Below are 11,246 nucleotides of genomic sequence, written 5' to 3' on the forward strand. Positions count from 1 at the left end.
CAATGTATATATAAAATATAAATATTTTTTAAATTATTTTTAATGTCTTTTTTAATTATATAAAATATTTAAAATATTTTTTTATTTTAATAAATAACAATATACACTATTTTTAAACTCGTATCAAGAATACATGTTAAAAATAAGATTGAACACGCTAACACATAATAATATTTAAGTGTGTCTAAACGTGTTCGAAAAAGAATTTTTTATTTTTTTATTAAGATACGGTTAAACACAGAAAACACACGTATCAAAAAAATATCCATGAGTATTGTGTCTAAAAGATGTACAACACATGAACACGACGTCTTAACAAAATGTCCCTATTTTTAACGAAGTGATTGATTTGATAATTTAATATCAATAGTGCTAAGTTGTAACAAAAAAGGGCAAACATTTAACATGTGCACCTTTGCAGTGTTGAGAAAAGCAGTCACAAGACTAGAACATGCTTTAGCAAATCCACAAGTTGTGTGTAAGATAAGCAAGTTCCTATGAATGAGTCTACTTTCCCTTTTTTCTGGTTTTTTTTTTTCTATTATTATTATTATTTAAATTTTGACATTTTGGTACTTAGTACACATGGGTTTGATTATCTATTTATAAGTGTGTCCTCATGTTGTGTAGTGACTTATGTGACAGTTACCAAAATGGCTTAAGCATCACTTATCTATCAAGGAGCTTAGTGTATACTAAAAATAAAAATAAAAATAAAAAACCCAAACAAGCTGTCTATGCAGATACAATATAACAATAAACAAGCACAAACACCACTAAAAAAATAAAAAATAAAAAATTACTACTAGGCCATCTAATTATACATATGCATATTCTAGGAGGAAGAATATAGCTAGAAAAAAATGAATCTAATGTAACATATGATGATGTAAGTGTAAAGAAGAATTAAAAAGTAGCATACATTGGGTGGAAGTGGTTCCTGTGATGTGCTTTGATATCCAAGGGATGGAGGTATGATGACTCTTCGGATACCACCTACTTTCATTGATCTCACTGCCATCTCAATTCCATCTATAACCTGTCACAAATTAAATTCAACCCATTATTCACCTTATCCTAACATAGACAGTATTGTTTTTTCTTATTATCACCTTTAATTTTCACATAACAAGTGATTAAAATCATTACACTGTTTATTAACACTAATTTCTATAATAACTACTCCCACTTGTGGTAATAATAGGGTTTACCTTGCCACTCCCAAGAACAAAGACAAAGGGATTAGGATCACCATTCTCATCTTTATGGTCATAGGTTGAATCAAAGCGCCACCCTTGTTTTGCTGCTAGTCTACCATAGTAATGTATTGCAACCTTCAACAATAACAATACCATATTTATTTACATAGAATAATCATATACTTTAGAAAAAAAAGTATTTATCTCTTATAACAATAACATCCATCTCAGAACTCAAAATTCATGTTACTTTGAAGGTGTGTAAAGGATAAAGGTACCTTGTCTCCGTCAGAAGGAACTTCATCACCGGAACCAAGAAGGAGGTCTAAGACCTTAAGTCCACTGGAATTGGGGAGCTCATAGAATTCTGATATGGGGAACTTGGAGGAAGGAGAGAGAGAAGAGGATGAAGCAGGAGCAAGTGAGAATATGAATGAAGATAAAGTGGTGCAGATGAGAGACACATATAAAGATCTTCTTTTAGTTATAGATATGGTAGTAGATGTAGATGAAGATGTTGCTGAACATAGAGTAAACTTGTTACATGGTTGGTGTTTAAAGTTGTTATCTCTAATAATGTAAGGTGGAGAGAAACTAGCACATGTTGCACTTGCAGAGTAACACCGTTCTATTATCATTTTTTTTTTCCTTACCAATACCATTCAAAAATACGACATTATTCCCAACTCCCAAGTCCCAACGTGTTGTTTCATTTAACAGAGGTTTGCAACAGCCATCACTCGCCTAAAATTTTTTATTATGGAGGATAAATATGTGCAATTTAATTCTATCTGTGGTGCATGTATTTTTATTTTGATATGAGAATCAGTAATCGGTGATTACTTTGTAAGTTGATTTTTAAAATTTTTTTAATATCAAATCGGAGTTGGATTTGTTTGTTGTGATTTTTTAAAAAAAAATTCATAAATCGGAAGATCCGATTTTTGTTCCTAACAAATCGAATGGTTCAATTTTTTTTTCAAAAAAAATCGGAAGATCCGATTTCCACATTTTAAATAAAAAAGTTCCACATTTAATAATACCCTTGTAATCCATAATTCTAAAAAACACAATTTTCACTTCAATATCAAAAATAATTTCCACCATCACTCACTATCGGCTGTGGATGTAAAATGGCAAAATTCCATCTAAATAATTTTAATATTAAAAATTCTTTTTAATAATTAAATTTATTTAATAATCTTTTAAAAAAAATTTCAAATTATTTACCCTAATTATATCCAGCAAATAATACTTCATATTTTAATGACAAATACTCATTGTATTTTACAAAAATAATCATGTCTTCCATTAAAAAAAAAATTAATGGTCAAAACAATCCCAAAAATGAAATCACTAAATCATTGACTATTAACCGATTTCCACATTTTAAATAAAAAAGTTCCACATTTAATAATACCCTTGTAATCCATAATTCTAAAAAACACAATTTTCACTTCAATATCAAAAATAATTTCCACCATCACTCACTATCGGCTGTGGATGTAAAATGGCAAAATTCCATCTAAATAATTTTAATATTAAAAATTCTTTTTAATAATTAAATTTATTTAATAATCTTTTAAAAAAAATTTCCAATTATTTACCCTAATTATATCCAGCAAATAATACTTCATATTTTAATGACAAATACTCATTGTATTTTACAAAAATAATCATGTCTTCCATTAAAAAAAAAAATTAATGGTCAAAACAATCCCAAAAATGAAATCACTAAATCATTGACTATTAACAAAAAACAAAAGGCAGTGGATGGTCCATTAAATCCAAGTATAACATGTTCGCCTAATGTTCATGGTTTGCAATTTGCCAAACTCATCTCCCAAAATGATGCGATGACGATGCAAAACTTCAGTGCACAATGCTTTCACATTCCACTCTTGTTGCTCTTTAAAAAGTATGAAGAGCCCCAAATTGAAACAAAAATTTAATTGATATACAGATGTAAAATAATTTTACATGTATATCTAATTATATAACGTCATCTCAACAAAAAAAAACTTTTTACATTGAATAATCATCCAAAAAACTAGATTTAATTACATGACCCTAAAATATTTTACACTGTCACTGCATCAAAATTAAACTCTTAAAACAAACACCAGAAATGCTTACCAAATTTATATAAAGATTACATCTCTCATAAAACATATCAAAAGTATGAAAAACAGCAAGATTGCATGCATTTTAAAATAATAATAATAATAATAATAATAATAAAGCGCTAGTACATGAGGATCAAAGAACCAATTTTTCTTCCTTTTTTGGTTTCCTTCATCTGGCACAACAATTCTTCCATCTTCTCTTCAATTAATTAGGGTGGTTCCGGCAGCCACCAGGATGAGAGGAGAGGAGGCGGTTTACAGTGTTCATTCAACTTTAGTATTATTTGCTGATTCGTAAGCAACATCGGCAGCAGAAGTATCCATATCATTCAAGCCTAATTCTTCATTTTGCTCCCATGACCTCTCATACTCCTCAACTGCAGCAACCAGAGCAATGAAATTGCCACAACAGAAAAACATGACACAAGAATATATTAAGATGAAGAACGATTCAACCAAATGAATACAAGCAACCAATAATCAATAAATACACATCATCATCATCTTTGCCATTATCCACATCCATAAAGGGCACAGAAATATCGTCCATCAGTACACAGTTCAAATAGGAGTGTCAACTGTCAAATGCAAGAATTATCATTCGAGATTCGAGAACATTATTATTGGCATGTTCTAGAAAAGAGTATATTGAAATGACATGATTCATTGGTCAAGCATATTGAAATCTGAAGGTTACAACTGTACCACTACATAAGCAAGCAGCATAAGGTGATTAAACCAAGAGCATAAATTTTTATTTATTGGTTTGGTCTTGAATTCAGTCCACTTTAATGCAAATAATAGCATATTATTATCATCTCAGTAACTTGACCATATGAAGCAGAATACGCTGATGCATGTTGGGCAATGGCTAGGACCAAAGACAAAATATGTATTCAGATTTTAATTTCAAACTAGGGAAATTTGAACTTCATTAAGCATGTCTTTATGTCTAAGACTGTTGAAGAAACACTTACACGTTAATTGATTGTCGTCTTTTAAATCATCAGTTGCAGGTGCTATAAAGGAATTGGCTAATGCATCATCAAGAATTAAAGTCCAAGGTTTTTCCAAGCTAAGAAGCTGCACACACAAAAATATAAATAAAAAGATGCCATTAGGTAAAAGTCCTTCAAGGATAGGAATCTACTGATTGTATGACAGCAACTGCTTATTAAGCACTGATATTTTAGAAAGCATCTGAACTCTGTTGGAGGTCAAAAGTAGAATGCTTGTTCCCTGGGAACAGAAAATAGCAAGTTTTGTGCTCCACCATGAGAGGAATGAGGAAAGCAACTGTTACTCTGCGAGAATATATGCTACGAGAAAATTATTCCTATTTAAATTATTCCTATTTCATAAAGAAGACGCTCTACCTTGTCTAGCTTTTCTTTAAAATCTAGCCACTTGCTTTTTCTATTTTCATCCAAACTATCACCGAAAGTAAATCCATGGACCCTCTGAAGGCCTGCAAATGTACAGGATTAAAGCCAGCATAATGAATATTACATATATAAATGATAAAGTAGAGCAAGGAAAATAAACTTATGGATGAAAGGAAAACAACTTAAATTCAATTTTTCCAACACATTAACATTTAACATTTAGAAGCCTGTTCCAACATACTTGATGCAGATTATTCATATTGGAAAGAATATTCATGTTAGAGGTGGTTGAAATTTGATTACTTTGTACATTTGAAGCTCAACTAAATCTATGCACAATACCATTTGTCTTTTCCTTTTCATGCACAAATATGAACACTACAAAGATCCTATCATGAGAGGATAGGTTGTCCTGTTATTATGTGTGCATGCAAATGTGTGGGGTGATGTGACAGAAAGAGCGCACTTACTTTCGTTAATTTTTGTAATCAAACCTTCAACAGTTGAAACCAAACCCCCAAGGGTGCCACTTGCCAATTCCAATTCAAGTTCAGGAATTTTTACACTTGCAGTATCAGACTAAAAAAAGAAGATAAGACAAGGTTAATAATGCCTTAAAATAATATATAAATATGTAACAATTATTGAGGGACAATTATATTTTTAGGACTCATACCACAGAAAATCAACAGTTGACAATAGATAAGCGTGCAAAAGAATGAAGAATTCATATGTAAAGGTACTACATTTTTCTTACAGGTTTATCTACATAAGTATCATAAAAGCAGTTAACAAAGTTGAAAACAGGATACATTGATAGCAGGAAAGCCATTTGTGACAAAAGCTCTTAACAAAACCATCAATTTGAAGCTTCGGAAATACAAAACTTATGATTCAGTCTGCTCATAGCAATTATAGTTTCATTGAAGTATCATAATAAATTAATAACAAATCATAAATTAAATAAAATAGACAGATTTACAATTTTTGAAAGCAAAACTTCAAAAGAATCCAGGGAGCTGGTTTCTCTTTACTGAAAGCAAAGATTTACTACCATATTCATATTTGAATATCTAATTATTCAAACTCAAACTACCCAACTGCATGTGTTGCTATTATAAAGGTGCTCACATACCTTGATTACATCACGATTTAAGTCGTTAACATTTTTCACATGAAGTGAAATTCTTTTGCCTTTTTCAGAAATTCGTCCACCTGGTTTTAACTGCATGATGAAATAAATAATTATCTCGGCTCTCAAGAGAGACATCTACACTCGAGAAATCAGAACATACCTCGGAGTTGCGGTAGCCACAAGAGTCACATGTGGATGCCATTACGATTACTTCTTGAAAGTATGGAATATCTGTGAATTGTTAAGCTTAACAAAATGTATAGATAAAGTAATGAGGCAAATTGCTCACACATGTTCTGCCAATATTGCAGAGTTTTTGAAAAGTGAGTCACTGTTACCAAAGCATTCAAATGAAGCTCTTGGCATACATGTCACCCTATAGACATCAGTTTGTAATTTTTTTTTATCACCAATCTCGAAATTAATCTTGGGTAGCTAGCCTGAATCCAAAACTAAGGTTAAACTATGAGGGTGTTTAATTTGTGGTATTTAGCTATCAAAATATATGAGATAAAATTTCAACTGAAAAATACACCATGGACTCAGCTAGGAACAAAGGAAAGCATAAGCATGTAAATTATTAAGGCAAACCAGCCTTATATAATTTTGGATTTCATTACTAAAGTATTAATCCTTCAAATCAAACAGTTCAAAGTTTTAAACCATGATTTCCGTTGATGGTAAAATGGACAATCCTTCTAACAAATTTAAAAACACAAAAAAACATACAGAAAGTGGTATAAAAGTAGTAAAAGGATACTGGTGACAAACATTCTAGTCTCACACTTAGTGGCACAAGCACCACAAGTTGAAGGGAAAGTCATCACCTGTCGTTCACAAGCAACATGTCACTCACAACAAAATAAAGAAGAGACCCAACCCAGGTTTTCAACAATACAAAGTTCAGCATTCATACCTCTTCCGGTGCAGTGTATCGAAATAAGGCTTCCGCAATTTCTGAACTACTACTCTGTGCAATGGCTCGATGACCAGCAGTTGCCCCTACAGATCCATGTGGCTCTCCCCTCACTTGATCAGTAACCACAGCATTTCCCCCTGCTTGTGCTTCATTGCGAGTTCCTTCAATCTGTGTAGAATCAACAAGATATCCCAACAATGCTTGTTGCTCAGGGGTTCGGTCATAAAACTTGATGGTCAATGATGGATCAGATGATGGTGCAAACCTGTTCAGAGTAAACAGAGGTAGCCAATGCGTTCAACTGATGTAAAGGAAGCACTAAATAGAGGCACCAAGCTGTCTAAATAACAAATACAGTTCAAAGTGGTATACAATAAAGATATATGATACGATGTGAAATAATATGGAGAGAACTAATGTAATACAACAATTTGCAATCACTTACGGATTTTCAACAAAGCTGTTTCCAGCAGGATCATCAAGAATAAATGTGAAGGCTGACTCTCCAGTAGCACAGGCTCGCAATTTCACCAAGAACTGATCAATGGCTTCAGCTGTCTCTGGAGACACTTTCTATAAGACAAAATCTTATATTAAGTTACTGAATGCCAAATGTCACATCAAAAAATGAATAAAAAGCAGAAAAAAATTTGTACCCTGCGCTCCTCTTGAAGGGCCTGAAGCTCATCAGCAGCTCGCATTAGTANNNNATCAACGAATGGATAATGGGTAGTATTTTTGCTTATGGAATTATGTTTTGACCGACCGAATTAAAGAAAACATAAACATGTTCATTTGTTCATTATAACTCAGCTAGATCAATTGAAGGTCAATTCCTAAAACGGTTTTGCATAAGTGAATAACTTTGGCCAAAATCAATTATTCAATTGCATAAAACACTAAAGCCGGATATGCATGTCAAAAAGAAGGCCATATTCACTGAAAAATGAAATGTCAGACAAGCAAAAAAATGAAATAAAAGAAAAAAAAAAGACATCATCAATCATTCAATCTTCAAAATTAGAAAAGAATAAATAAAAATATGTATCAAAAGTACCGTTGAAAGACTACCACGCTGAGCCTCTGGTGGAATCTCAAAATCCAACTCTGGAATCTGCATAATCACATACATATAAGTGGTGTGTCTATCATGAATTGTACAAACAATTCAAAACATCAGAAAACAGAACCACATTACTTATTCACAATTTTATATTCACCAAGAATCACTAATTAAAATGGTGCATAAACAAATATAATACAGGATCCTCTAACTAAGACCCTTGGCAAATATACTGCTAATACAGACAGTTCACGAACCAAGCAGTAGTCATAAATATCACAACAAAATATGCACACACAGCAAGACCAATAAAGTAAAAGTCACAACAATCAAGCATTAACCTACAATGTAAGGTCAAGCACATGAAACAATCCATGCCAGCTCTACCAAATACCAAATTTCATAGTCAGGTCTTTTTTAATTNNAACTTTTAGATATAGCAATGTCAATGCCAAGGACAAAGATGCCACCGATGAGCAGCAACAGCATGTCAAGACTTGAAATGAATCACAATGCCAATAAGCCAAAGTGTTCATAGTTTATACAAATATAATAGGGACTGAAAGAATCGGAGAATGTAAACAAAGTTTAGAAAAGTACAGAAAGATAAGCATCATCAGCTTAAGTACCTTAATGGTAGCAGATTCTGATTTTACCACTTGTCTGTCAAGCATCTGCATCAAATGACACAGGCAGCAAAGACCATTTTAAAAAGGAGAAAAAAGATGAGTGTGCAATGTGTTTAGGAGCTCATATGAAATCTAGTCATCAAAAATCCCCAAACCTAAAATAAGGGTGCAAAAACATAAGTAATGTCCATAAAATTAACATTTTGAACAAATGTTAACAATTCTACTTCCAAAGATATTTCTATGTCTTCCCATTTAAATACTTTGGTCAGGCACTAAGGGTTAAAGAATATGACATCTTTCCCCTTTCTTCACAAGCACACCAATATCAACTTTTATCGAGCCACTATTCATTATGTTTTCCTTCGCATTAGTATGTCATTTACTTCAAACTTGTTACATAATTGACCCCTCACTAAAGCATATGTCTATTTGGCTAAAAACGGAAGTATTCTGAATAAATGAACAACAGCAAATGAATCTGCATCCTAGACCTGGTCAATAGTGTAAAGAAATTCCAATGTGGAGACTCACTGTTGGATACCTCACTAGTAAACCATGTGATGAGACATGGAAGGCTTGAGCACATCCACTCAAGTCAATCTTGTATAAACCTTAAACAGAATATTATGTTTATACTATGTTTTAATCCATCCATTGGCAACATTAGTTTGTTCAAACTAATATAACTAATTTCTAATCAGGGGAAGCCAAACACTAATAATTCCATTCAACACGACCTTTGGATTGTCAGATGGGATCTGCAGAGTGTAACAGCAACCACGCGGTTGAATTTCACCAGCAAACTGTACTTCATTGTTCCTAATGGGCAAACAAAGACACCAAATGAAATTAGAGCAAGCAATCACATTGCAGCCAATAAACATAGTTCATAGTGAAGAGCAACTCACCTCTCACCACAATGAGGACACTCAAAAGCTGACAACAAAATCTGCACAAAAGTCAAAGGCAACAAAGCATTACGCTTACATACCATAATCACCAATTCATGCTTCAAAATTAATCATTTAATTAAAGCACACAATAAATTCCTATTTAAAAGGCAAAGAAAGAAATTATTGAAGCATTACCATAACTCCATAAGGATAAAGCACACATACCTTTCTGAAGTGAGGAATTAAGGTGAGTAAGAATCTTGTAATCCCCTGCGAAACACAACAGAAATGAAATCAAACTCACTCTAAAAGCGGACATTGTTAAAGTGGAATCCAGCTCACACAGCAATAACCACAGAAACAAACAACACACAAAAGAAAGTGAGAAATCAAATAACAAAAAAAAAATCAAAGGCTATGAAAGGAGGGAGAGAGAGAGAGAGAGAGAGAGATTACATTTTCACCGCAACGCATGCAGAGGCTCTCAACGTTGTAGAGGGGAGCATCACCTTCCTCTGCAGTAACAGCTTCAACAACCGATCCAACGTCCACAATTTCCTCGCGTTTCCCGCTACCACCATTGCTGCTGCTGCCTTCCATGTCTGGATTTATCCAAGCCAAGGTTGTCAGCAACGAGTTCATATACATGCACAGAAGGAACGATAAACGTAGAAACGCATCACTGAACGCAAGTCCCACAAAAATCCTTATGATGGCACATAATGTAGTAACGCAGACTCAAGCAAAAATAACCAATGTAGTAATACAAATATATAATGGCAAATACGGAAAAGATAAATAGAAAATCACCAATCTCATGTAATCACACAAAATATCACAAAATATAAGTAATAAATCATAAACCATAAAATAAAAAATACATTCACAAGTTTTTGAAATAGTCTTAAACTAAGATTAGTGACATCCAAAATATGTAACACCACCTACTAAATTAAAGTGACATCTAAAGTTGATTTTGGAGGCCATGACCATGATCATCATCATCACTTGCAACACCTCCTCCAAGTGAAGACATTTTCCTCCTCAAAAACACCAATTAACAATCCATTAATCACATAAACAACACTAAAAGGATACTACAACATATTCACAATTTTTTAAAAAAAAAAACTATTTAATAGGATTAAATCACAATCCATATATTAATAATTTCATACATTAATTATATAAATATATATAATGCAAGATAGTAAGAGAACAGAGGAGAACTTCAGGAAGGGACTTGAACCTGAAAGAGGAGTTTGAGGCGGGGCTTACTGCGAGCAGTGAGAGGAGACAAAGGAGCGATGGCCAACGCTGGAGGAACGAGTTTCACCGCCGGCAGAGAGTTTCAGAGTTGAGACATAGGAGAAGGTGAGTGAGAGAATGATAAAGAGAGAGGCGCAGAGCAGCGTGTTACGTCGAGCTTTTCGTTTCGTTGAGGCTTCTTTCAACTTCAAACAAGAGAGCGAAAAGAAAGAGGTATTGTTAAGTTCCAAAAGAGGGAACTAGAAATGCCTAGGTTACTCGAGTTGGGTCGGGTTGGAGGAGATGGTTAGAATTGGGTCGGGTAATGATGCAAAATGTCAGACCTATTTAAAATGGCCCATTCTATTTGTGCGATAAAAGTCTTCTCGATTAGTTTAGTGGTTTATTCATTAGATTGTTTAAGTAAGTATCAGATATTTAAATTTTATTTTGTGTATATAAAATTTTTTTTATCTGCAATAAATTCTTAAATGGAGTTCAGATTTACTATGAAAAGTAGAAGTATTATGAGAGAAGTCATTTTTTTTAACTTCTCTATAAGCTCCAAAATAGCTTCTTAGAAAGTTGCAATTTGGTTTTGAAAATTGCACCCGACATTAATACTACTATTTTTCATAAGTCAAAA

At 33.0% G+C, this 11,246-nt stretch overlaps 2 protein-coding genes across 2 annotated transcripts in view; both read right to left on the reverse strand.

Moving 5' to 3' along the window:
- Nucleotides 1–1,945, reverse strand: part of LOC107639245 (peptidyl-prolyl cis-trans isomerase FKBP17-1, chloroplastic) — a 2,498-nt gene extending 553 nt beyond the window's left edge. Inside the window, exons 1-3 of the mRNA XM_016342723.2 lie at nucleotides 1,478–1,945; nucleotides 1,212–1,334; nucleotides 923–1,039 (exon numbers count right to left, since the gene is read on the reverse strand). Of these exons, the coding sequence (XP_016198209.1) occupies nucleotides 923–1,039; nucleotides 1,212–1,334; nucleotides 1,478–1,861 (624 nt within the window). The 5' untranslated portion in view covers nucleotides 1,862–1,945. The remainder of the gene's footprint in view (nucleotides 1–922; nucleotides 1,040–1,211; nucleotides 1,335–1,477) is intronic.
- Nucleotides 3,207–10,842, reverse strand: LOC107639244 (zinc finger protein ZPR1). The gene is made up of 18 exons (XM_021121105.1): nucleotides 10,602–10,842; nucleotides 10,297–10,372; nucleotides 9,809–9,954; nucleotides 9,578–9,622; nucleotides 9,368–9,408; nucleotides 9,197–9,278; nucleotides 8,457–8,501; nucleotides 7,809–7,878; nucleotides 7,421–7,467; nucleotides 7,210–7,337; nucleotides 6,762–7,029; nucleotides 6,606–6,672; nucleotides 6,006–6,076; nucleotides 5,846–5,935; nucleotides 5,181–5,289; nucleotides 4,702–4,793; nucleotides 4,303–4,408; nucleotides 3,207–3,702 (listed from the first exon to the last, which is right to left on the reverse strand). The coding sequence occupies exons 2-18, from the start codon at nucleotides 10,355–10,357 to the stop codon at nucleotides 3,590–3,592; spliced, it is 1,581 nt and encodes a 526-aa protein (XP_020976764.1). The 5' UTR covers nucleotides 10,358–10,372; nucleotides 10,602–10,842; the 3' UTR covers nucleotides 3,207–3,589.

The sequence above is a fragment of the Arachis ipaensis genome, chromosome B04, assembly GCF_000816755.2.
Source record: "Arachis ipaensis cultivar K30076 chromosome B04, Araip1.1, whole genome shotgun sequence".
NCBI classification, from domain to species: Eukaryota; Viridiplantae; Streptophyta; class Magnoliopsida; order Fabales; family Fabaceae; genus Arachis; species Arachis ipaensis.

Bases quoted from the DNA above. Each gene is read 5' to 3' on its own strand.
- LOC107639244 (XM_021121105.1), bottom strand. From the start codon at position 10,357: ATGATGATGATCATGGTCATGGCCTCCAAAATCAACTTTAGATGTCAC. The intron at 9,955-10,296 runs GTGGTGTTACAT...GGATAAATCCAG, and splicing joins ATGTCACTTTAATTTAGTAG to ACATGGAAGGCAGCAGCAGC. The intron at 5,936-6,005 runs GTATGTTCTGAT...TTCATCATGCAG, and splicing joins GTGGCTACCGCAACTCCGAG to TTAAAACCAGGTGGACGAAT.